Here is a 24,549-nt window from a genome sequence, read left to right as displayed (position 1 = left end):
TATATATATATATATATATAAACAAACAAGATGTGATATACATGCACACACACATACACAATGGAATATTGGTCATAAAAAAGATACCACTTCACACCTGATCAGATGGCTGATTCAAATAGGTGTGAAGTGATATCTTATTGTGTTTTTTAATTTGCATTTCACTATCTTTTCCCCACTAAGTATTCTTGGTGCTCATGTAAAATGAATGGGATTAGAGATGACCTGGAGTGATTATGTTCTTGATCATATATGCATAGGTTTATTTCTGGGTTCTTATTTCTGTTCCATTGATCTATGTGTATGTTTTTATGCCAGTACTATACTGTTTTGATTACTGTAGCTTTATAATATAGTTTGTAACTAAGGAATATGATGCCTCTACCTTTGCTCTTCTTTCTCAGCATTGTTTTGACTATCTGGGATCTTTCGTGGTACCATATGAATTTTAGAATTATTATTTCTATTCTGTAAAAATTGCCATTGACAATTAGAATATCACCTTTATTCAACTCTTGATGAATGAATGTCTCTTGCCATTAAGTATCAAGAGAGATACAGGTTCTCACTCTTGCTTTGGACACCACTTCTCTAATGGGTCTCTAACAGTGCCCCCTCATCCAGCTGAAAAGAGAGGCTCTTCAGATAGTCAGCAGGCTGGGATATTTTCAAGTTTCAGTTTATCTCTGTGTATAAAGAATGTACATCTTAAGTGAAAGAGGAAAATGTGAAACAAGCCTAAGGATTGTGGAGTATTTCGAGGACATTTCCAGAGGAGTCAGTGTACTCATATAAGGATCCCCTGCTTCCTTCAGAGTCTGAGAGTTTTCTTGGGTCCTGTCTGGATGCCTTCCTTACTCTGGATACTGAACCATGGTTATCACTCCAGGTCATGTCTAATCGCATCCCTTTTTATCCCCTGTTCCCTAATGACTCCACAGGAGAATTTGGGCCTCTGAGAAGAGGATTTTTAGCATCTTCCCTGCTAAAGACACCAACACTGGATTTTATCAAAGGTTGGATAGAGTCTGGGAATGTGGAACCTCTTACAACCCTTTATTCGTTTCAACCACGCTTCTCCTTCTGTCTTTTCTCAGTATCAGTGAGGAGCTGGACAGGCAGAGCTGTCACTCAGGCCAGGCCTTGGGCACCGTTTTCTCAGTCCTATACTAGGTCAGTGATTGGCTCTGGGCAGTTAGAGCCCTGTCCTCTCAGAATCACGAGGGAGTCTGAACTGAAGTCAGCAGTGAAGCTGAAGATGGTTGCTGCACACCCAGAATCTGTCCCCTTCCACCGCTGCACCGCTTATCTTGAGCAGCATGTGCAGAACTCATTGGTGCATCTGGGCACGGGTTGGTGATGTTGAGCAGTGAGGCAGATGTCCAGCAGCACCACAGTAGTCAGTGGGACAACCAGAACCCTGATGGAAGTTGCTAGCTTTGCTTGTCACACTTTTTTTCTTTTTGCTTTTTTTTCTTTTTTGGCCACACTGCAGGGCATGTGGGATCTTAATTTCCCTGACCAGGAATTGAGCCATCGACCCCTGCAGTGGAAGCGCAGAGTTAATCAGTGGACTGCCAGAGAAGTCCCTGCCTGTCGTACTTTTGTAAGGTTCACTGGTAAACAAAACCATGAATTCTAGTGGGACAGTTTATTACTTATACACAGCAAAGCAAGACCAGCAGGTGTGTTAGCTGCTAGTCTCACAGGGTGGCGCTTCCCCAGAGTGGCCAGATGGCGGATGGCAGAGGTGGTGAGCCACTCAACTGTGGAGAAGCCAACTCTGAACCATGGCCAAGTGGTCTGATAGCTGAACCCAAGGGGGCTGAGGTGGAAAGTCACATGATTTCATTCTCTGAAACCGGGGAGGTGGATGAGAACCTGCTTTGTTACAGCCTATTGTAACATAGCTTTTGCCCTTGTGTTTCAAGACCTGCAGGGTCAGACCCAGTCAAGACTCGCTGCAGCCTTAAGTGAAATCAAAATGATCCATGTGAGAGATAAAGAAGGTCGTAAGCGGCTGGGGCAGGTCTGTTCCTCTACAGATGAGAGGCTCAAAGAAAAGGTGAATAGGGAATTGAATGTATGGTAGGGTAAAGCCTAGGTGTGAAAAGATGTTTCTACAGTTTCTAAAATAATGTAGACAACTTTTCTATGAGTAAAGATAAAAATAGGCACTGAGGAGAGTGTGAATATCACTTTGACGTGAGAAAAAATATATTATAACCTATTTTCATGAGAACTTTAACTGTGTTTAGGAAGACATCAGCTCAGCTTTTCAAATCTAAGATTATAAGATTTTGATGTTCTGATGGCTTATTAAAATGCTGAAAACCAACAACTGTGGGCACATCACAGTGTCAGAGTTCAGTTTAAATTCTCTGTCAAGTTAATTGGTATTTACTTCTTAAGTCAGGGCTCAGGGTTTCCTTTGAGACAGCACTCCAGCTGAAACATACAGTAGGCAACTAACATTTCACTTCCAAAGCACTCAAGTCTGCAGGTACCATTTTTATAACATCTTCTGTATAATTCTGATGATAATGGATTCAAGCCTGGAAAGAAAATGAATGGAAAGATGATTCGTTATAGACCTTTCTGTACTATAGAATGACTAGTCCTTCCATTTTTGTCAAAGTGGATTCCAAGAGACTTGTTCATAGTCTGATACTATAATTGAAAAAACTTTAAAAATCTATGGATTGAACTGTGTCCTCCCCAGGTTCATATATTGAAACCATAATCCCCAATGTGACTGTTCTGGGAGACAGGGACTTTAAAGGTGACAGTAAAGTAAATGAGGTTATAAAAGGGGGGGGCCTGGTCCAATAGAATTGGTGGCCTTTTTGACAGAAAACACAGAAAGAAGATGGCTGTCTGCAAGCTAGGAAGGTAATTCTCATCAGAAACTGAATTGGTCTGCAGTTGCCCGTGGACTTTTCAGCCTCTGGAACTGTGAGAAAATAAATTTTGTTTAGGTCTTGCCATGCATGATATTTTGCTATGGTAGCCTGAACTGAGACAATTAATAACTTGGAACTTTGCCCAAATTGGTTGAATAATAAATTCTATAAACAAGTTACCTATGTATGTAGTTATTAACAAAATATTTAATTATTTGTTCATTCTCAAGCCAGTTTTTTATAAATCCAGGTACTGTTTAGGTACAGATTTGAGTATGATACCACCAAGAATTTTTGGTTTTGGCAAAAAAGGAAGCACAAAAGATGCATGAGAAGAAAATATGACAAGTCCAGTGAGATATATGCAACATGGAGTGGTGGTGTGAGTTCAGAGGAGGATGGAAGCAATTCTGAGGATGGGATGTATTATTGGAGCCCGAGGTATTTGAGCTGGGCCTACAGTTTAGTGGCCATGTAACTCTATAGAATCATCAGAATATGAATGTTTCTTTTCATATGTAAGAGAGTGTTGAAAGGAGAAAGAATGCTAAAATTTGGCCATCTGTGGAAATTTTGAGTAAGCGTTTACCCCATTTATTTTGTCTGGAGCTTCCCTGGTGGCTCAGACCATACAGAATTTGCCTGCCAATGCAGGAGACCCAGGTTCGATCTCTGGGTCAGAAAGATTCCCCTGGAGAAGGGAATGGCAACCCACTCCAGTATTCTTGCCTGGAAAATCCCACGGATAGAGGATCCTGGCAGGCTGTAGTCCATGGGGTTGCAAAGAGTCAGACGTGACTAAGCGACTAACATACACAGGAAAAGAGGAGGTCAGGTTACTAGGTTAGCAAGATGGATGCCTAAGAAGATGTGATGTATAATGGTCTATATGTGAAACTTGTAATGATCTCTGTAAAGAAACAAGAAGTTCCTATAAAAATAATAAGCTCTGGGCATGTATACAGCACTGAAGGGAATATTGTAGACTCTGTGCAGTTGTTCACTGTCTAGAGCCCATGGATTCATTGCCATGAACCATAGTGGACTTGTAATGGCCTGTAGAGATTCTAGAGGTCTGGATTCTATAGATTCTTAAATCCAGCTTGTTGAGTCACATGATCTGAACATCTGTTTCATCTGCCTAGAGAATACATGAGAGATTGAGAAATTAAGTTGGACCCTACAACATATGGATGTGAACTGCTTCAGTAACACTAAATGAAGAGAATTCTCAAGATGAGATTTTCAAAGTCAGTAATGGGTGTGGTCAAGCTAGAGTGTGAGGCCAGCTGGTGTTCTCCCTCACATTTCTCCAGCGGCTACCTCATCTAATGAGACATTTCTCAAGTCACATAAAGCCCATCAAATCTCTTGGATTGATGGCAGTTCCTGATCTGTTTCCCTGTGTACCTGAGGGATCTACAAATAAGTTAACTGTGAGTAACTTGAGTATATGTAGAAAGCTTTAAAAATTATGTTATTACTGCTCGCTGATGTTGACTACTATTCCTAGGCATGTTCCTGAGTAGAGATACAACAATAGTAGCAAAACAAAATGTAGTATTACTAATAAAAAGATAATGATAACTCTCATAAGTCAGGAACTGTACATATGTATAGGCGTATTCTATACATTATTTTATTTAATCCTTGCAAGACTCTGAAGTTATTATTATTTCCATTTGGTAAATGAAGAAATTACATTTCAGAGATGCACAGACTTTTGCCTCAGACTGTACAGCTGCAGTTTGGAGAGCCAAGATTCAAGGTCAGGCCTTGCTGACATCAAAGATGGTTGATGCTTTTTCTACTTCAAAAATTAAAGAGTTTATGGTGGGAGGACATTCATAGGTTTGCATAGAGCAATTGCCCTTCTAGACAAGGATTCTCCCAGGAAGATTCCCATTTTACCTGCTAGTGTTGTATCCCAAAAGATGAGAAACACGAACACAGTGAAAGGAGACTCCATGGCTGGCGCTTTCTTGTTGAGGAGGCTCCTGGCAGGGTCTGATGCAGGCTGTCCTAGAGCAGAGAGGGAAGGATGAGCATGCCTCTCAGCACAAACCTCTCAGGTCTGGGGATGATCTGCTCCAGGTAGATACGCTACACCGACCTCCCCTGAGGCAGCTGAGCTGGCAATGGTTATGTGAGGGAAAAACAGCCAGCCCTGTCCTGTTTGATAGCTTTTCCTGTTGGCAAAGGCACTGCTCACCCCCTTGGAAAACCTGGGTTTTCCAAAAGACTAACAGAGACCTGTTTTTAACAATTTCTTTTCTTTTTATTTATTTTAAATAAATAAAGTTAATTGTTTGACTTTTATGTTACAATAAAAATGCAATTTTAGAAAATTCATAAAATATTGAGAATTACAAGGGAAGACCTCTTCAGACACAACCTGTGTGTTTCTCAAGAAAGTTGATTTTATGTCTAGTTTTTTGTTTAATATTTTATCTTGTATAGTTACAGACATGATATACCCATATTTATGTATTCTGCTTTTGTATGGTGATATCAATTCAATTCAGTCGCTCAGATGCGTCCAACTCTTTGCAACCCCACGCACTGCAGCATGCCAGGCTTCCCTGTGCATCACCAACTCCCGAAGCATGCTCAAACTCATGTCCATTGAGTCCGTGATGGCATTCAATCATCTTATTCTCTGTTGTCCCCTTTTCCTCCTGCCTTCAGTCTTTCCTAGCATCAGGGTCTTTTCCAGTGAGTCAGTTCTTCGAATCAGGTGGCCAAAGTTTTGAAGTTTCAGCTTCAGCATCAGTCCTTCCAGTGAATTCAGGACTGATTTCCTTTAGGATGGACTGGTTGGATCTCCTTGCTGTCAAATGGACTCTCAAGAGTGTTTTCCAACACCACAGTTCAAAAGCATCAATTCTTTGGCGCTCAGCTTTCTTTATGGTCTAACTCTCACATCCATACATGACTACTGGAAAAACCATAGCTTTGACTAGATGGACCTTTGTTAATAAAGTAACGTTTCTGCTTTTCAATATGCTGTCTAGGTTTGTCATAGCTTTTCTCCCAAGGAGCAAGCTCTTTTAATTTCATAGCTGCAGTCACCATCTGCAGTGAGTTTGGAGCCCCCAAAAATAAAGTCTCTCACTGTTTCCATTGTTCCCCCATCTATTTGCCATGAAGTGATAGGACTGGATGCCATGATCTTAGTTTTCTGAATGATGAGTTTTAAGGCAACTTTTTCACTCTCCTCTTTCACTTTCATCAAGAGGCTCATTAGTTTTTTGCTTTCTGCCATATGGGTGTTGTCATCTACATATCTGAGGTTGTTGATATTTCTCCTGGCAATCTTGATTCCAGCTTGTGCTTCATCCAGCCTGGCATTTCACATGATATATGCATCATGATAAGTGATGTGTGCATAGATATTTTGTGTCATTTTAAACTTCATAAAATTAAAAAAGTTATGCAATGCTTTATTAAGATCATTTTAAAACAGCTGTCACTATTTTCAAAAACATCATTATTGAAGTGGAGATGACAAAGATGACAAAACTGCAGATATTAAAGTGTACAGTTTGATAAATTTTGACACATACATACTTGAATGTGAAACCATCATCATATTCAAGGTAATGTACATATCTTTTCTTCCAACCACTCTTTGTGACTTTTCCCTCACCAATTTTATTGAGGTATAATTAATGAGAAAAATTGCATGTATTTAAAGGAGTAAAATGTGATGATTTTAAGTATGTACATTGCAAAATAATTAGCACAATCAGGTTAATTAACACATCTCTCACCTCGGATATTTACCATTTTGTGTGTGTGTGGTGAGAATATTTACGATTTAATCTTACAGCAAATTTTAAATATTCAATATAGTGTTATTAGCTAGAATCACCATGCTATACCTTAGATCCCCAGTACTTCTTCATCTTGTGATTGGGAGTTTGTTCCCTTTGACCAACATGTCTCCCCTCCAGACACCTGGAAACTGCCATTTTACTTTCTGGTTTTCTGAATTTGAGTTCTTTGAGATTTTGCATCTAAGCGAGATCACATGGTATTTGTCTATGTTGAGCTTTTTTTCACTCAGTGTGATGTTCTCTAGGTTTATCTAAGTTGTCACAAGTGGTATGATTTCCTTCCTTTTTATGGCTGAATAGCATTCAGTATGTATGTACATACTGAATAGTATGTATGCACATTTTCTCTATCCATTTAGTGTTGCTGGTCACTGAGGCAGTGTCTATATCTTGATTATTGTTAGTAGTGAATGTAAGTGTGCAGATGATTCTGAGATATCATTTCAATTTACTTTGAATATGTACTGAGAAGTGGAATTGTTGAATCACATTGCAGTTCTAATTTTGTTTTTTTGAGGAACCTCTGTAGTGTTATAGACGCTATATCAGTGGTGCTCAAAAGTTCCTTTTTCTCTACGTCTCTGCTAATATTTGCTATCTCTTGTCTTTTTTATAATAAACATCCCAACAGGTGTGAAAATACTTATCATTGGATTTTAAAAAATTATTTATTTATTTATTTGGCTGTGCTGGTCTTCACTGCTGTGGGAGCCTTTTCTCTCGTTGCAGGGCGCGTGGGCTACTCTCTAGTCATGGTACACGGGCTTCTCATTGCAGTGGCTTCTCTTGCGTGGAACGTAGGCTCTAGAGTGTTCAGGCTTCAGTGGTTGTGGCACACGCGCTCCGAGGTTGCAGCTCCTGAGCGCTACAGCACAGGCTCGATAGTCGTGGTGTACCAGTCTCCTGTGTTTACCACTGAGCCACCAGGGAAACCTGTCCTTGGACTTTGATTTGCGTTTCCCTGATGACTAGCAATGTTCAGAAACTTATCTGCCCGTTGGTCATTTGTATGTCTTCTGTAGAAAATTGTCTATTCAGGTCCTTTGCCTATTTTTAATTAGCTTTCTAAAATTTGCTGTCAAGTTGTGTGAGCCTTTTTGTATATTTTAGGTATTAATACCTTGTAGATATATGATTTGTAACCATTTCTCCCATTGCCTAGGTTGCTTTTTCATTTTGTTGATAGCTTCTCTTGCTCTACAGACACTCTTTAGTTTGATGTAGTCCTATTTATTTTTGTTTTTCTTGTGTGTGCTTTAGATTTCATGTTAAAAACATAATTGCCAAGACCAATATCATGGAGTTATTTCCTCATGTTTTATTCTAGGAGTTTATGCTTTCAGGTCTTACATTTAAGTCTTTAATACATGTTGAGTTAATTACTGTGTATACTGTAAGGTAAGGGTCCAATTTCATCCTTTTGCATGTGGCTATCCAATTTTCCCAACACCATCTTATTTTTTATAGAAGTATAGTTGATTTACAATGTTATGTTAATTTTACTATATAACAAAGTGATTGTTATACATATATATATGTATACATTCTTTAAACAAATTCTTTTCCATACGGTTTATCTCAGGATATAAAATGCAGTTCCCTGTGCTACACAGTAGGACCCTGTTGTTCATTCATTCCATATATAATAATTTGCATATGCTAACCCCGGACTTACAGATGGCTACATGCCCAGGATTAGGATTGCTCAACACTATTTATTAAATGCATCATAGATTTCCTATTGTGTATTCCTTGGCAACCTTGTCAGATGTTAGTTTACTGAATGTATTTGGGCTTAGCTGGCCTTTTCATTCTGTTCCGTTGGTTTGTATCTATTTTTATGCTAGTTCCACACTATTTTCATTACTGTTTTGATTGTATTTGGGATGATTAGGTTGTGAAGGAGACGCCTTCTTGAATGGAATCTGTGCCCTTACCAAAGAAGCTCCGGAAAGATCTTTTGTCCCTTCCATCACGTAAAATTACAGTGAAAAAACAGACCCTCACCAAACACTGAATCTGTTTGCACCATGGTCTTGGACTTCCCAGCCTCCAGAACTGTGAGAAATCAATGTCTTTTGTTGATAAGCTACCTATCTTAACCAGCTCATGCTTAGAGATCTGCCTGGGGAAGGCCTGAGGCATACTCCCATGGCCCAGTTTAATTTACACCATCCTTTTAGTTGGAAGCATGCATGTCAAAAGGAAGATCAACGTCAGTGAAAGGAGGAAGCCTTTCAGGTCTGATGAAGGAACATGTTTCTGATCCTAGAACTTCCCAGCAGAAGATGGGAAGAGCCTTGCTTCAAGCCAGGGTGGATATCGGGGTTCAGTGTGGCCCATTCTGCCATATAGGGCTGATGGGAGAATCCGTGGAACTCAGAGGGTAGGAGTACATTGCTGCCATCTCCTTAGCAACTGGCAGACTTCAGACCAGAGGAACAAAGGGTGTGAGCGCAGCAGCTCCTCTGATCACTGGGAAACTTGACCTAAGTCTTGGGTTTTCTGGGGCATGACCCAGAACCCTCCGCTCTTTCACCAGGTTCCTCTCACTATATTTGGGGCGGGACTTAGAGTGAGGATTAAGATCATAGTTTCAGTATGTCTAACAGCCTGCAAACTCTGAGCAAGAACTTCAGACCAAAACATAAGTCCAAACCCATGTAGGAAAAAAAATTTAGCCAGCTGGTTACATATAACCATGACGTGAGGATACTAAAGAAATCCCTGTTTGGACCTGGAGAAGTTCAGAGAGGAAAGTGGGGTCTGGTTGTCACAAGCAATCAAGAGACACTTGTGCCTGGAAGGAATTGTGTAATCAGGTGAATCCATCACTGCCTTTAGCAAGATTCGATTATGTTTGGAGTCTTAGGACATTCTGTGAGGAGACGTTGGCTTGGAACTGGTCCCTGGCCACATACAAGGAAGAACATTCTCAGGGCTTTCTTTCCAGATCAGATGCCCTCTGCCACTGGCCAGATGCCCAGAAATCCCATGGGCTGGTTTGCCTTCTTCCTTAACTTCAGACAGACTGTCTATAGAACATGATTTTTTCCTCTGGGCATTTGAGTCTCTTCCCGGTCCTTGAATTTCTTAGCACAGTTGTAGCCAACGGGGCTGTTCTTATCTCCATGGATTTCTGTGCGGGCTGTGAGAAAGGCAGTTCTACCACACTGGTCATGGACCTGGTGTGCGACAGATCCTCAGCCTTACTCATAACTCTGAGCAGATCAGCAGCCCACCCTGCCCTTACTCAGACTCGTGTCTGTAAGAAGTGAGTTACAGACCCAGTGTGGGGAAAATACAGAAGGGCCATGATCACTGTGAGCGTGGAGGGGAAATGTAGCATGGGGCATGGAAATGGAAAGCTCCAGAGAGCAGGAAGGTTCAGTCCAGTTCAGTTCAGGGTGGCCAACATTAGTGGCATTTTATGCCAGGTCCTTTGCTGGGTTCCAGGGACACAGAGAAGATTCCTGTCCTCAGTTGCATGGGCCGTAGGTTATAATTTTCATATAATGAAGTAATGGGCTTCCCTGGTTGCACAGATGATAAAGAATCCTGCTACAATGCAGGAGACCTGGTTTCCATCTCTGGATTTCATCCCTGGAGAAGGGAATGGCTACCCACTCCAGTATTCTTGCTTGGAGAATTCCATGGACAGAGGAGCCTGGTGGGTAATAGCCCATGGGGTTGCAAAGAGTTATACATGACTGAGCAACTCAACCAATACACACATAATGAGGTAAAAGCTGTGAACAGAATTATGTATAGAACGCTGTGGAAACTTGGGGCACCAAAATGAGGTTTGAGAGAAGCAGAAAAGGCTTCCTGGCAGAGTTGAATCTTTAAGGGTAAGTAAGAATTATCCAGGAAGTACAAGAAAGAGGGCTCTAGGAGAGATCAGTAGACCCACAGACTCAGGGTACAGAGGTAGAAAGGTCTGGTGTGCAGATGTGAACACATATTTAGGTATACTGGACCATGGATGAGGTTGTAGTGGGTGGAAGAACCTTGTTACAAAGGTCTATGAGTGAAATTTTATTATTCAATTTTATTTTTTTTTTTTAATTTTATTTTTTATTGAAGTACAGTTGATGGACAGTGTTTCAGATATACCATTATTTGGAATCAATTTTAGGTCTATAGTTCTCCCAATGTGAAGAACATAGGCCATTGAAGTAATTGTTTAAGAACACACTGATTGGTGGTAAATAATTTGTAAGATTATTTTGTTAGGTAAAATTTGTCTTTTTCCCATAAAAGTGAAAAGGAACAAAAGGAAAATACTTAAAAATTCTTGTCTAGAGAATAGCTGAAGGATGTTAAAATTTTGGGGGTGTCCTTATTTCTGTTCCATTGATCTATGTGTCTGTTTTTATTCTAGTACCATACTGTTTTGATTACTATAGCTTTATGATATAGTTTATAATGAAGAAGCATTATAAACTATGATATAGTTTATAATTAAGAAGCAAGAAACAAGATGAAGAAGCTTTGTTCTTCTTTCTCAGCATTCTTTTGAGTATTTGAGATCTTTTCTGGTTCCATATTAATTTTAGAATTGTTATTTCTATTCTGTAAAAATGCCATTGGAAATTAGCATATAACCCCTTTTCAACTCTTGATGAATGAATGGTTCTTGGCATTAAGTGTTCGTAATTACCAATGGCACAATCAGAGACACAACCAGATATTATGAAATTTTGATGAAACAAGAAAACTTGTAGTTCTGCTAAAGGGATTGAACCTGAGTCTGATCAAGTCTGTGGATCCAGTTGCCTGTCTTCAGGAAATATGAGGACAGAGGTACAAGTTAAACTTCACCATGAGTGAGTACCCAGTCAGTAAAATCCAGGTTGTGGGTAAATCTACAGGTCAGGTGTCCTAGGCTACTTAACAGGTAAATTGTAAGAGAGCAGGAGGGAAAACACTCAGATAAAAAGAGATCAAAAGATATATCAAGTAAAAAAAAAGCAAGATGAAATTTTATTTTTGTAAGAATGGTGAGTTGTCTGGTACAGATAGAAATTCAAGGACATGGTTACAATAAAAGTCAAGGGTTGTGGTAACTTGAGGGGGTTATGACTGGGATGGGGTTGTATGGAGATGTTTCTGGGGTGCTGCAGAGCTGTGCTTTTTATCTGAGTAGTGTTTACTGTGGGGTTAAGCATATAATAATTTGTGAATCTCTGCATTTGTCTTGTGGGTTTTTTATGTATGTGTTATATATTTTACAACAAAAAGTTCTATTTTTTAAAAAAGGAAATTAATGAGAAAGCAACATAACTTAGAAGATGTGTGTGCATGTGCTACGAGCCTGGTTGGGAGGATGAAATGTGGCAGGAGACTTGACACTTATCCTCCAAAGAAGAAAGAAAAGAAGAAAAATACATATACCTTTACAGATATATGCTTGCTTATTGAGTGAGTAGGCTGGCAATAGGGTCAATGGTAAATTGTTTAAAACCCTCTGACATCTCTTTTTTTTCTGAACCAGAAACTAGATTACTTGCTGAGAGTAGGATGGACTGTGGTCCACTGTAGGTGGGTGGTGAGGTCAAATAGCCTCTGAAGTGAGAAGAGTGACCTCAAGTCTAAACTCAGCTTGCGTGCAGTGTTGTGTGGTATTCTCCAGTGACTTTTAGAAGCCCAGGAGTTTCTACTGGGCTGATCTGTGGTTGAATCTTCTTCCATGTAGTGTGATAGAAGAAAAAAAAACTTAGTGTCCTGGAAAAAAAATTGTTTGTTGTGATGCCATTTGGGTCATAGAATTACCCAGGAAAATGAAAGATGAAAAGTTAATGTTCATCATGGGTTAAATCATGATCCTTCAAGGATGTTGAAGTCCTAAACTCTAGTACCTGTGAATGTGACCTTATTTGGAAATAGGGTCTCTGTAGATGTTTGAGTTGAAAATCATTAAGATGGGCCCTAATTCAGTATGAATGTTTCCGAATTAAAGGGCAAAATTGGACACAGGCAGAGACACATATGGAGGGAAGACAATACGAAGACCTGGGGAGAACACCATCTACCAACCACGGAATGCTAGGGGCTGCCAGGAGCTGGGAGAGGGGCTTGCAGCACATCCTTCCTTCACAGGCTTCAGAAAGAAGCAGTTCTGAAGACAGCTTGATTTCAGACCTCTAGCCTCCAGAGCTGTGAGACAATATAGTTCTTCTGTTCAAGCGCCTCAGATTATAGTGCTTTATTATGGCAGTCTTAGGACTTAATCCAGTGCCCTAGAAGAAAAATCGGGTTTGCCTGATGTGATGTGTATGTGATGTACATGGTCCATGCTCTCATTGAACTTGTAGCCAAGTGATGAAGCAACTACTAAGTCAGAAAACATATATACACAAATTCTAATATTTCGTATGATAATAATAAAAAAAGATCCTATGAGAAAATTTAACAGGGGAGAATATAATTTAGGTGGGTAGTATCCAGGAAAATTTATTCCATGGAGAACACTGAGAATATCTCTTTAAATGAGTAAATGTGAGGTGAAGACTGCGGGGCAGGGAGGTGGATTTCCCGGATGTGTGCACAGCATGGGTTGAAGCTGTGAGGTGAGCTTGTTTCAGAAAAGTCGAGTCCAGTGAGGTGGACCATGTGAGAGAGTGGGCACATGAGACGGGTAGGGCTGCAGGAGGCAGCTGGGCCAGATGGGGCGGGGGGCTTGTTGTCCATGTAAGCAGTTTCTACTTTAGCCCAATAGGAGGACAGTGAAATGTTTTATGTGTGGCAAATGCATGATCCAATTTCAGTTCTATAAAGGTCATTTGATAATTGCATGAAAGAGGAGCAATAAATATGTAAAAATGACATGGGACACCAGTTAAGAGGCCATTTCCTTAGTCTTAGGACAAATGCTTCTTGCCTGTTGTTCCATGGTGCGTGGAGCCTCAGCAGATGAATGTCCCCAGTCACCAGAAGCTCGTGGGAGGCCGTACCCTCCAGAGGACAAGCCACTGTTTCGCTGGAATGCGGGTGGAAAGATGTGCTGGGAGAAGGTGAGAAGCAGCAGGAGTTGCGGTTCTGCAGGGCATGGTGGCAAGAGTCGAGTTAGAGGCCAAGAAGCTTGGCTGGAGAAGAGGAGATCAGAGCCAGATGGGGGTGCGTGAATGTATTTCTGGCTGCACTTGTTGCTCCAGGTTGGAAAGTGGTTCTCATATCCCTAAGTGCACCCATGCTCACTTGGTCATTTCCCCAAATTCGTGTCTTTTACTTTTTCTTTACATATTTTTGTTCTGCAGTTCTTTTTAGGAGTCATCCCCATCTCTGTAATCAAAATCATATCACACACTTCCTGAAAGTGGAATGCATGAAGCCAAAGTGATACATGTATATAAATTTTCATGGACGTGAAAAGCACACAGGAGGGAGTGATGGAAGAATTTATTCCTGTCCTGGTTCTTTTGCTCTCCTGTTAGAGGAGCCCTATTTCTCCCATCTCTAGTTTTTTCCTTCTCTAGTTTTAAATATCTTCTTCTGTTCTCTGGGTCTAACCATCCCTGAAGTGTACATTTTACAAAGGACATTTTACAAGAATTGCTCTGCTTGGCCTCACCACAAGCCTCTGTAATAGGAAGCATTAATGATGCACAGCCTGTTTTACAGGGGAGAGAACTGACATTTGGAAAGACAAAGCAAGCACCTTACTGAAAGCTCATCAAGCTGAGTCCAGATCTGAACTTGGATTGTCTGATTCTGGGTTCTGTATCCTTTATGTAAGATCAGATAAAGGTTTTGTAAAGCTTAAAATGCACTGTAAACTGTCAGGCACTCTTGATCTTCAGTTCTTCAAAGCAAGAGTTCTAACACGAATTCTTTGTATATCCCACATTGCCCAACATGGAAGACTCATGTTGATGGTGTTATAGGGCTTTGCCCTGCTCTGTGGGAAGCTCTGATTTCCCTAAATAGATTGGAGCCACATTAGAACTGGGCTGGACCATTCTCTAATTATTCTGTATGCACGAGCCATGTAAGTTGTGTTGCTGCCATTTGTGATACGTATAAACTCGAGAAAGTCCTTTTTCTACCCAAGCTTCATGTTCTTTGCATTTTAAAACAAACAGTGATATTTACCTGACATTTCTGTTTTTCAAGGTGAGAGACTGAAGACAGTTATCAAAAACACACTGTCAGCTAAGTAAGGTAGCCTTACAGTTCTCTATATACTATAGGCATTTGTTAAATAAATGTACAGTGAGAATACAAAGAAACCTACATAACATCCTACCAGGCCATTAGGGCTGTTTCCACAGTGGTAATGCACTTTGCAAGTGGTACTCAAGAAGTGTATTTTAATGGTGAGACATTGTGTTCAAAGACAGACCTTTATTTGATTGAACTGCTCAGTGGAGCAAGTAGATGTTCTTGTTCCTAAAAGGTTCACTGGTCACGCATCTCACTATGGCTCAAGACCTACATATAGAGTGACTCTCCCCTGCTCTCAGATGTCCCTTTGCTGATTGGTTCAGCTATGAGGAGCTTACTCTTGGTCCTTGTGGTCCTTGTCTTGCTCTCCTATGTTCCACCAGGTAAAAAGGAATCTCCTCCCTGTGGAATTATGAACGATTAAGGGAAAGAGGTTATGAGGTCCTACAAGAGTGAGGAAGAAGCTGGACTTGGATGAAGGAAATTGAAACAGGGAGGGATGTAAGCAGAGATGGATGCTCCAGGTTGTTCCAGGGAACAGAGATAAGATGCTAAGGACACAGTAATTTCAAAGAAGACATTAGTTCTGGATTTTGGCCTAGGGAATCTGTGAAGTTTGTGGGGGAACTGAACTGATGGCATTGGCAGAGCAAAAGCATGAGACCTTTAGAGGATACATAGAGGGTGAGAGAGGGACTGTTCCTCTAGGACTCTTAGAACTTGCACTTCAAAGTCAATTAGAAACCAAGACAAATTTGATGCTGAGCAGAATCAATAAATAGAGCGAGTTGTTCAAATATATTAACTTTAAAGCATGATAGGAGCCTATGGAACATTGGTTTGAGGGGGTCAAAATTTATATCCTATGGAAAGAAACCAGCAACTTGATACTGAGAAGGGTCCACTTAAGTCACTGAAGTGGCGAGTCAACAACTTTGCTTGTGGTTTGCTAAAGTCTGCAGACAGCTTCTACCCTTTGTCTGAAAGCTTCACATTCTAAAGGTGTCATTTAGGGCCATAGGTAAGTATTGAAGAGGCGTACGAGAATTGTGAGATTTCTGCCGTCATCCTGGATGGCAGGACCTTTGGACTCACGGTGTCTCCACTGGACTCCTTTGTTCCCAGGGGTGCCTCAGGGATAATGGGCGTTTGAAAGGCAAATTCACTTGCCAGTGGCCTTTGGTCAGACCACACTGGTTACTCTTACACTACAAAGGCCCTTGGGCAGGCTGGATGGAGAGACTGGTAAGGTTGAACACACAAGAGCTGGGAATTAATTCAGTAGGATGACTCAGAGCCACCCTCTTAAGCTGCCTGCCTACCACTCCTGATCCCTCAGCTTCCAGAGGTGCCCAGGTCTCAAGGTTAGGAGAAATCCTAGTAACTGATTGAAATCTAGGTGTCAGGTACTCCAGACCCATTAACACTCACCAGCCACCGATGCTTTCAACTACTCTGTGATTAAGCCTTGGCAGGCAGTCAGGCATGCAGGAAAAAGTCAACTAGAGGCAGGCCTAGAACCAGGAGCTTCTGAACTTCTGTGTCAGGGATCTTTCCTTCTTTAAACGACACTTGATAATCAGACTACCTTGCTCCTGTTCCAGATCCTGCATGTCTCTTGCCACAGGGCCTTGACAGACTCCTGGGGTCTAAATGTTTTCCATTGCAGATGGTTCCAAGCAAATCTGCTGGGCCCTGTTACCTGTCTGTAGCTGGTTAGAGATTTACATTAAGTTGGGATTGTGGAAACTAGTGACTCGTAATACATCTCTGGGAAATAACTTAAGAGCAATTGAAAAAGGGACACCCAACCATAACATGACTGGGGTCTTTGGAGCCTGTTCAATTTACCATTAAAAAGTTGTAAAGTGTAGTCTTCAGTCTTATCCAAGGCTTTATGACCCTGCAAGCACTGTGTGTTTAATTCTGTTTTTGTTGGCAGTTAAAAGTGGAGCAAATGCATTCATAAGAAGATTCTTTAATACATGCTGGCGAACAAAAGGTGTTTGCAGGAAATCATGCTATAGAAGTGAAATATTTCATGTATTCTGTGAAATGACAATGCTTTGCTGCATTGATAAAAAGTATTTGCCCTCAATGGTTGGAAAATAGTTGTATCTGAGGTTCCTGCTGACTTCCTCTGAGGACCTTCTGAGATGTACCATCCCATTAAAATGATGGCTTTAGTCTATCAATATTTCTGTGTTGGATGTATTTCTCTTTATTTAGAGGAGTTCGTTGTCTCTCCCATGGAAATAATCTCTTAGTCAAATTCCTTGTCTTCAATATTTTTCTTCTTTGTTAATTTTTCCTACTAAGATTTTCCTAAAAACTTTTTTTGAAATATCCTGTATTTGTATATACGACAGATATACTGAAATGTACTCAGAAAAATGTAAAAAATCATAAGTGACCCTCTTAACAAATTTCACAAATTTAGCACATCCATGCAACAGTATTCTTGCTTGGGAAATCCCACGGACAGAGGTGCCTGGTAGGCTACAGTCCATGGGGTCACAGAGAGTCGAACATGACTGAACACACACACACACATACACACAATTCATGTAATCCTCCCAGCACTGTTGATGTAGGTACCATGGTTATCCCATTGTATAGATGAGGAAACTGAGGATGGAGAGAGACTAAGGAACTTATCCAAGGTCAAACAGTTTGAAACTGGTGGGGCTGGGTTATGGTAATATCGATGAAATACCAATGTGGTGATATAAGTTGAGGAAATTAATGAAAAAGTGCACACATGAAAACAGAGTGTGAACTTTTATAAAATATTTACTTTAACTTGACCGTTTACATATATAATTACCATGAGTTTCCTTTATCCATCATATTAATTATTCTTATGTAGACAAGGGAGTTTTAAACATTTTTAGATTTCTGAAGAAGATGGAGTTAGACGTTTCACCACTTCTTTTTTGCCTTAACTGTTTTTTTCTCTCTGCAGCAGATGGTCCAGTCAGCACAGTATCTAACTGCGTATTCGTTAACATTGCACTTCATTCTGCAGTTATAGTATCCTGAAGGACATCTTTCCTGAAAAAAGAGGCTTCTGGCTTTAAAAAGAGAAAACATTATATTGTGTGTTTGTATATTTTAATATTTGAACACTTTAATATTTGAAGTGTTTCATAACAAAACAACAACAATAAAGAACTTTCCCAGAAAAAATGACAAAAAAAGAATGGAGAAGAGAAAAGTGGCAGTACTGAATAAAGATAAATGAGGGTTTCTTCTCTAGAATAGTTAGTGAGGTGAGGCTGAAAAGGGGCAGTGTTTCTGATAAGAACTGTCACAGCATATTTTTGGCTATGCTAAAATTAATGATCCATTTAAATGTGGGGATTCATGATTCAGGAAAAGGTGTTTAATTTCAGAAGTGAAGTCTGTGAAAGTGAGTGGGGATGAAATCTCATGTAAAGATGAAGGGGTTGGCCTTAGGTCCGAGTATGAAGTTTAGAAGGCAAGGTGAGGTAAAATTAGGTAAAGGTTCATGGTAGTGGGGAAATGGGGATTTTGTCACTTGTTGCTTTTCCTGTCTTGGTGAAAAGAGAAATTATCAACTGAGAACGAGAATAGGGTGGGGCAGTCGGGTCTTGGATTCCAGTTTCCAGGGTGCACAGGCTCAGAGCCTCTGCCTCCTGCGCTGAGGATGTTCTTGAGGCCTGCACAGGGTCCCGCAGGCCATGACCTTTCTCTCACCTTGGTTTCCAGTTCTTGGTCATAGGTGTTTCCATGGATCCCTTTACCCCAAGGAAACCTAAGTTTTATAGGAATCACTTGCATGTATTTCCTTACTTAAAAATAGTGTTAGTACCTGAATTTCATCCCTAGATACTGTAGTTTTGTTTTTTCTCTTTATAATTTTTGATCTTCCTTCTAAACTTACAGATTTTCCCCAATTCCATTTTTTATAGCTTTCTTACAGTTCTTAAGTTGAAGAACTTGGGGTGTTTAACCTGTAGTGTTTCCCACAGTTTCTATTTTTCTGATTGCATACTCTTAGAGAAGTCAGCATGTTCCTGTGTCCCCTGTGTTTTCAGCAAATTGGCAACCGGATTCAGACGCTGGACCAGACTCATGTTTAATTCCTTTAGCTGGCTGTACCGCAGTTGCTGGTGGTGATTGTATGTCTGTGTGTTTTTTATCAGGAGACCCTTTATGTCTGGTTGTCTGTCTTTTGGAGATAATAGCAGCTAGTGATTCCCTGTGGCTACATTCATTAATAATGAGGGTTGTATGTTGGTGACACTGTAGTTGTATGTCTTTTTCATTGCTTAGTTGAAATGTACATGACTTAGTAAGTTTGGTGACTAGTTTACACTTGAGCAACTTCATTTTATCACTTTACACTTGTGAAATCATCACTACTATCAAGATCATAAGACACTTTAATCACATATGAAAATTTCCTCTCACCTCCTCTATTATTACTATTATTGTTGTTATTATCACTTGTGGTAAGAATACTTAACATAAGATCTAGACTCTGAAAGATATAGGTTGCAATTCTGTATTGTTAACTGTGGGTACTGTGTGTAGTAGAACTTCAGAGCTATTCTGTCTTGCATAATAAAATAATGAAACTTTGTACCTTTTGACCAATGTCTCCCCATTTCCTCCACCTGTCAGGCCCTGTTGATATGAGTTTGCCATTTTTGGATTCCACACATAAGCGAGATCACACAGTATTTGTCTTTTTGTGTCTGACATTTCATTTAGCATAGTACCCTCCAGGTCATCCATGTTGTCACAAATGGCAGGATTTCCTTCTTTTTTAATGCTGAATTTATCTTACATATATATCACATTTTCTTCTTATGTGTGTGTATTTTTTTCACTTTTATTGAGGAATGACTGACTGATAAAAATTGTACACATTTAGGGTATATGATGCAATATTATGCTATAATATATATTGACTTGATACCACTGCAAGATAATTAACATATCCAACACTTCATGTGGTCATCCTCTTTTATTGTATCGTAAGATCACTTGAGATCTACTCTCAGCAAATTTCGAGTGTATGATACATTATATTAACTATAGTCACCGTACTGTACATTAAGTCTCTGGAACTTGTTCATTTTATAACTGGAAGTCTGTACCCTAACATCTCTCCATTTCCCTGCCCCTCCAGCCCTTGACATCCACCATTTTACTTGCTACTTCTTTGACTTTTACTTTTTTACACTCCACACATAAATGAGATCACACAGTATTGATCCTTCTGTGTCTCACTTACTTGACTTAGCATAATGTCCTTCAGGACGTTTTTTCATGTCAATGCAAATGGTATAGTTTCCTTCTTTGTAAGGCTGAATAATATTCTATTGTGTGAATACACACACACACACACACACACACACATATATAAGACATTTTCTTTACCATTCATACATCGACAAGACACTTTGATTGTTTCCTTATCTTGGCCAGTGTGAATAATGCTGCATTGAACATGGGAGTACAGTTGTCTCTTCAGCATCTCTATTCAATATCATTTTTTGGATATATACTCAGAAGTGGAATAGCTGGATCTTATAGTGGTTTCTAGTTCTAATTTTTAAAGGCGCATTCATATTTTTTCATAATTACTTTTTCAATTTACATTTCCACAAAAGTGTACAAGGTTTCTCTTTACTCTATATATCTACCAGTGCTTATTATTATTATGATAATAGCTATTTTAACAGGTGTGAGGTGATATCTCATTGTGGGTTTGATTTGCATTTCCCTGATGGTAAGTGACTTTGAACACCTTTTTGTATTCTTTTTGGCTATTTGTATATCTTTTCTGGCAAAATAACTGTTCAGGTCCCTTGCTTATTTTTAATTGCCTTATTATTATTTGGGCTATTGAGTTGTGTGAGCTCCTCATGTGTTCTGCAAGGAATTTGCAAACCCTTATTGAGTGTAGGGCCTGCACATATTTTCTGCTATTCCTTAGGTTGTCTTGTAACTCTCTTGATTGTTTGTCTTGCTCTGCGGAAGCTTTTTAGTTTCGTGTAGTCCTACTTATCTTATTTTGCCTTTGGTGCTTGTGCATATCCGAGAAATCATTGCAAAGACCAGTGTCATGAAGCTCTTCCTTCACGTTTTCTTCTAGAGATTTTATAGTTTTGGGTCTCATGTTTAAACCTTTAATCTATTTTGAATTGATTTTTTTTCTACAAATGTACTCTGCATATGGCTATCCGGTTTTCCTAACATCATTGGTTGAAGAGACTCTCCTTTCTCCATTGTGTAGTCTGAGCACCCTTATTGAATATCAGTTCCCTCTGTGCTTTGGGGGAGGGGCTTATTTCTGAGGTTCTCTATGCTCTCCCACTGTTCTACATGTCTTTCTTTCTTTTTTTAAAAAATATTTATCTATTTGGCTGTACCAGCTCTTAGTTGCAGCATGCAGGCTCTTTGATCTTCACTGCGGCATCCCAGATCTTTAGTTGCAGCATGCAGGCTCTTTGATCTTCATTGTGGCATCCCAGATCTTTACTTGCAGCATGTGGGATCTGGTTCCCTGACCAGGGATGGAATTCAGGCCCCCTGCATTGGAGTGCAGAGTCTTAGCCACTGGACCACCGGGGAAGTCCTTACATATCTGTAGTTATGCCAGTACCATACTTTTAAAATTTTTATAGCTTTACAATATATTTTGAAGCCATTAATTACTATGTCATCAGCTTTGTTCTTCTTGCTCAAAATTGCTTTGCTATTTAGGGAATTTTGTGGCTGCATAAGAATTTTAGGACTCTTTCTTCCATCTCTCTTTCCTGTCTTTAAAAAATTTTTTTGGCTGTTTAAAAGTTTTAAAAAGCTGTTCTAAAATTGTTTTTTTTTTCTATTTCTATGAAAAATAACAATGGGTTTTTCACAGGGATTTTACTGAATTTATTATTCGCTTTAGGTTTTGTGAACATTTTAGCAGTATTAATTCTTTCAGCTGCTAGATAGGGGATAGCCTTTTATTTATGTCTTCTTTAATTTCTTTCATCAGTATTTTGTAGTTTTCAGTGTACAAGTCTTTTACCTCTTTGGTTAAGTTGTATTCCTCAGTACTTTGTTCTTTTGATGCTGTTATAAATGAGATTGGTTTCATAATTTCTCTTTTGAATAGTTTGTTGTTAATATATAGAAATGCAACTGGTTTTTGCTTATTGATTTTGTTTTCTGTAACTTACTGAATTTTTGTACTAGTTCTAAGTTTTTGATGGTATCTTAGTGTTTCTATATATAAGATCATGTCATTTGCCTACAGAGGTAACAGTCAGAATTGTTTCTAACTCGAGCCTGGAAGCATATTCAGTGATACAGCAATGTCAGTCAAATATATATATATATTTAAATATTTAAATATAAATATATGTTTAAATATATATATATATTTAAGAAGAAACAGCTTAAAGAGTGGGAGAGAATATTTTCAAACCTGTATCTGCTAAAGGTTTAGTGTCAAAAATATATGAAGAACAGACTAGTGAAATACAACTAAATTAAGAAATAAGTAAAGAATTTGAGTAGAGAAATATACACATGGCCAATAAAACACTTAAAAGATGCTCAACATCATTAATGATGCAAATTAAATGCAAATTAAAATACAAATTAAAACTACAATGAGATTTCTCTTTACACTAACTAGGATGACTATAATAAAAGAAACAGACAATAACAACTGTTGGTGACTATGTGAAGAAATTGGAACCCTCAGGCACTGCTGGTATTTTAAAATAAAGAGTGAAGCTATGGAAAATAGTTTGATAGCTCCTCAGAAATTTAAACATAGTGTAACCATAAAACATAGGTATATTTCCAAGAGAATTAAAAATATATCCACATAAAAGCTTGGATGTAAATGTTCAGAGCAACATCACTGATAAAAGATCCAGACTAGAAACAACCCAAATGTCTATCAACTGATGACTGGATGAAAAAAGGTAGTATATCCATTTACTATAATACTACTTATCAGTTGAAAAAGATTAAGTATTGATGCATGCTGCAATATGGATACATTTTGAAAAATCTGTTCCTAAGTGAAAGAAAACAGACACAAAGGGTTACATGTTTGACTATGTTAAATATCCAGAATAGGCAAATGGATAGAAACAGAAAATAGATTAAAAGTTGCCAGGGTCTGAGGGGAGGAGGAAGACGGGGAATGACTGCTAATGAATATGGAGTTTCTTTTTTGGAGTCATGGAATGTTCTGGAATTGGACAGTGATGGTTGAATAACTTCAGGAATATATAGAAAACCACATAAATGGTAAACTTTAAAAGAATGAATTTTATCTTATAAAAGAAACATCAACAATGAAGAAAATCTTGAATTTCTTTAGGTATTAAAAGGTGATCTTAAAGTAGTAAGTGCATCATAAAAGATGTCAATTGATAGTAATGTAAAACCCACTGATAAACTCAACAATTAACATATATTTAACACATAGTATTGATGGATTTTAAAGTTAATTTGGGAGGGTTAGATTGATTATTCAATAAGTAGGCCCATGTAATTGGTTAGTGTTAAGATGGAGTCTTAAGTCCCACCATACATAAAGTAATTTCCACATAAGCCTTACCTAGATCAGTGATCAGAGTGTTATGTAAACCACAGATTATGATGTAGCAGCCTCCTCTTCACCCTGGCCCTTCTAATCTCCACTCATTTTCCACTTTTTAGTTCCCCAATTTTTCTGTGTTTTGTAACCTCCTTCCACCTTCTTTAGATCAAGCACAATCTTCAAGTAAGAGCTATAGGTTAAATCAATGGAGGATACCACCTTACGGCTGTTGCCCTAACCACCAGCTCTCTGCTACTCTCCCATTCTTCATTATATGGTACAATCTGCTCTTCTCTAATCTATTTTCAAGCTCTTGAAAGACATTGTATTCTCTTTTACTTATATTTTCATAACTTTGGAATGAAAGTTTTCCATCTTACCTTGAGGAACTATGGACAGTAAGGCAAGAAGCCCAAGGAGGGAAAGCAAGACCTTCATAGCTGAATAAGTCAGAGAGAATCTGTAGCTGGGGTGAAGAAAACTTCTTTCTACATTCAGTACTCAAGAAGTGAGTCTCTGTATGATTATTGAACCTTTCAGTGGCAAGAACACTTCTGCGTTCCAATGAGCCTTCGTATCAGGAGATACCACACAAGGGACGTGACCATCAGTCATTCACAGGACATTTGTCAAGTGTTGGCAGGGTGTGGGCAGTGACAGAAGAATGTAAAGCACTGACAGAGAAATAGCAGCCGTCATAAAGGGAAGAGGGGCTACTCTGTTGAAAAATCATTGTCTTATGGTTCCTGGAGGTTAAGGCAACATTTACAGAGTAAAAACATTCAATTTGTTTCCCCAGTAATACAATAAGAGAAGCACTAGCTATAATAACATACCTATTTATTAATATTTGGGGGAATGTATGTTAACAGACTTCAGCAATGGAATTGTTTTTGAAACCATACACAGGCTTGTGAGATATACAGAAGCTTATGTTTGATTATCTCTTTGTCCAGCCAGCTAATGAGATCAGCTTATTTTTGTATCTAGAATCTTAGTGAACACATCTTGTTGTACATCACTGTCATGCAATGTGAGGGAGACCAAAAAGGAAGAA

General features: G+C 39.1%; 2 protein-coding genes across 2 annotated transcripts; both read right to left on the bottom strand.

The window, feature by feature from the left end:
* Positions 1-2,412: 2,412 nt before the first annotated feature.
* DEFB134 (defensin beta 134) lies at positions 2,413-6,692 on the bottom strand. Its single transcript, XM_065908420.1, has 3 exons — positions 6,677-6,692; positions 4,815-4,925; positions 2,413-2,555 (listed from the first exon to the last, which is right to left on the bottom strand). The coding sequence occupies exons 1-3, from the start codon at positions 6,690-6,692 to the stop codon at positions 2,413-2,415; spliced, it is 270 nt and encodes an 89-aa protein (XP_065764492.1).
* Positions 6,693-17,830: 11,138 nt separating this feature from the next.
* On the bottom strand, positions 17,831-23,930 carry LOC136148308 (beta-defensin 43-like). The gene is made up of 2 exons (XM_065907825.1): positions 23,873-23,930; positions 17,831-17,982 (listed from the first exon to the last, which is right to left on the bottom strand). The coding sequence occupies exons 1-2, from the start codon at positions 23,928-23,930 to the stop codon at positions 17,831-17,833; spliced, it is 210 nt and encodes a 69-aa protein (XP_065763897.1).
* Between the last annotated feature and the right edge of the window lie 619 nt (positions 23,931-24,549).

Source organism: Muntiacus reevesi, chromosome 17, assembly GCF_963930625.1.
Source record: "Muntiacus reevesi chromosome 17, mMunRee1.1, whole genome shotgun sequence".
Taxonomy (NCBI): Eukaryota; Metazoa; Chordata; class Mammalia; order Artiodactyla; family Cervidae; genus Muntiacus; species Muntiacus reevesi.
Note: the sequence above shows the minus strand (reverse complement) of the source record. Positions and strands in the feature narration are given on the sequence as shown.

Excerpts from the sequence above, each read along its gene's own strand:
- LOC136148308 (XM_065907825.1), bottom strand. The coding sequence starts at position 23,930 with ATGAAGGTCTTGCTTTCCCTCCTTGGGCTTCTTGCCTTACTGTCCATA. Across the intron at positions 17,983-23,872 it reads ACTGTCCATAGTTCCTCAAG|CCAGAAGCCTCTTTTTTCAG; the intron begins GTAAGATGGAAA and ends CTCTTTTTAAAG.
- DEFB134 (XM_065908420.1), bottom strand. Across the intron at positions 2,556-4,814 it reads TTGGGATACAACACTAGCAG|GCTTGAATCCATTATCATCA; the intron begins GTAAAATGGGAA and ends TTTTCTTTCCAG.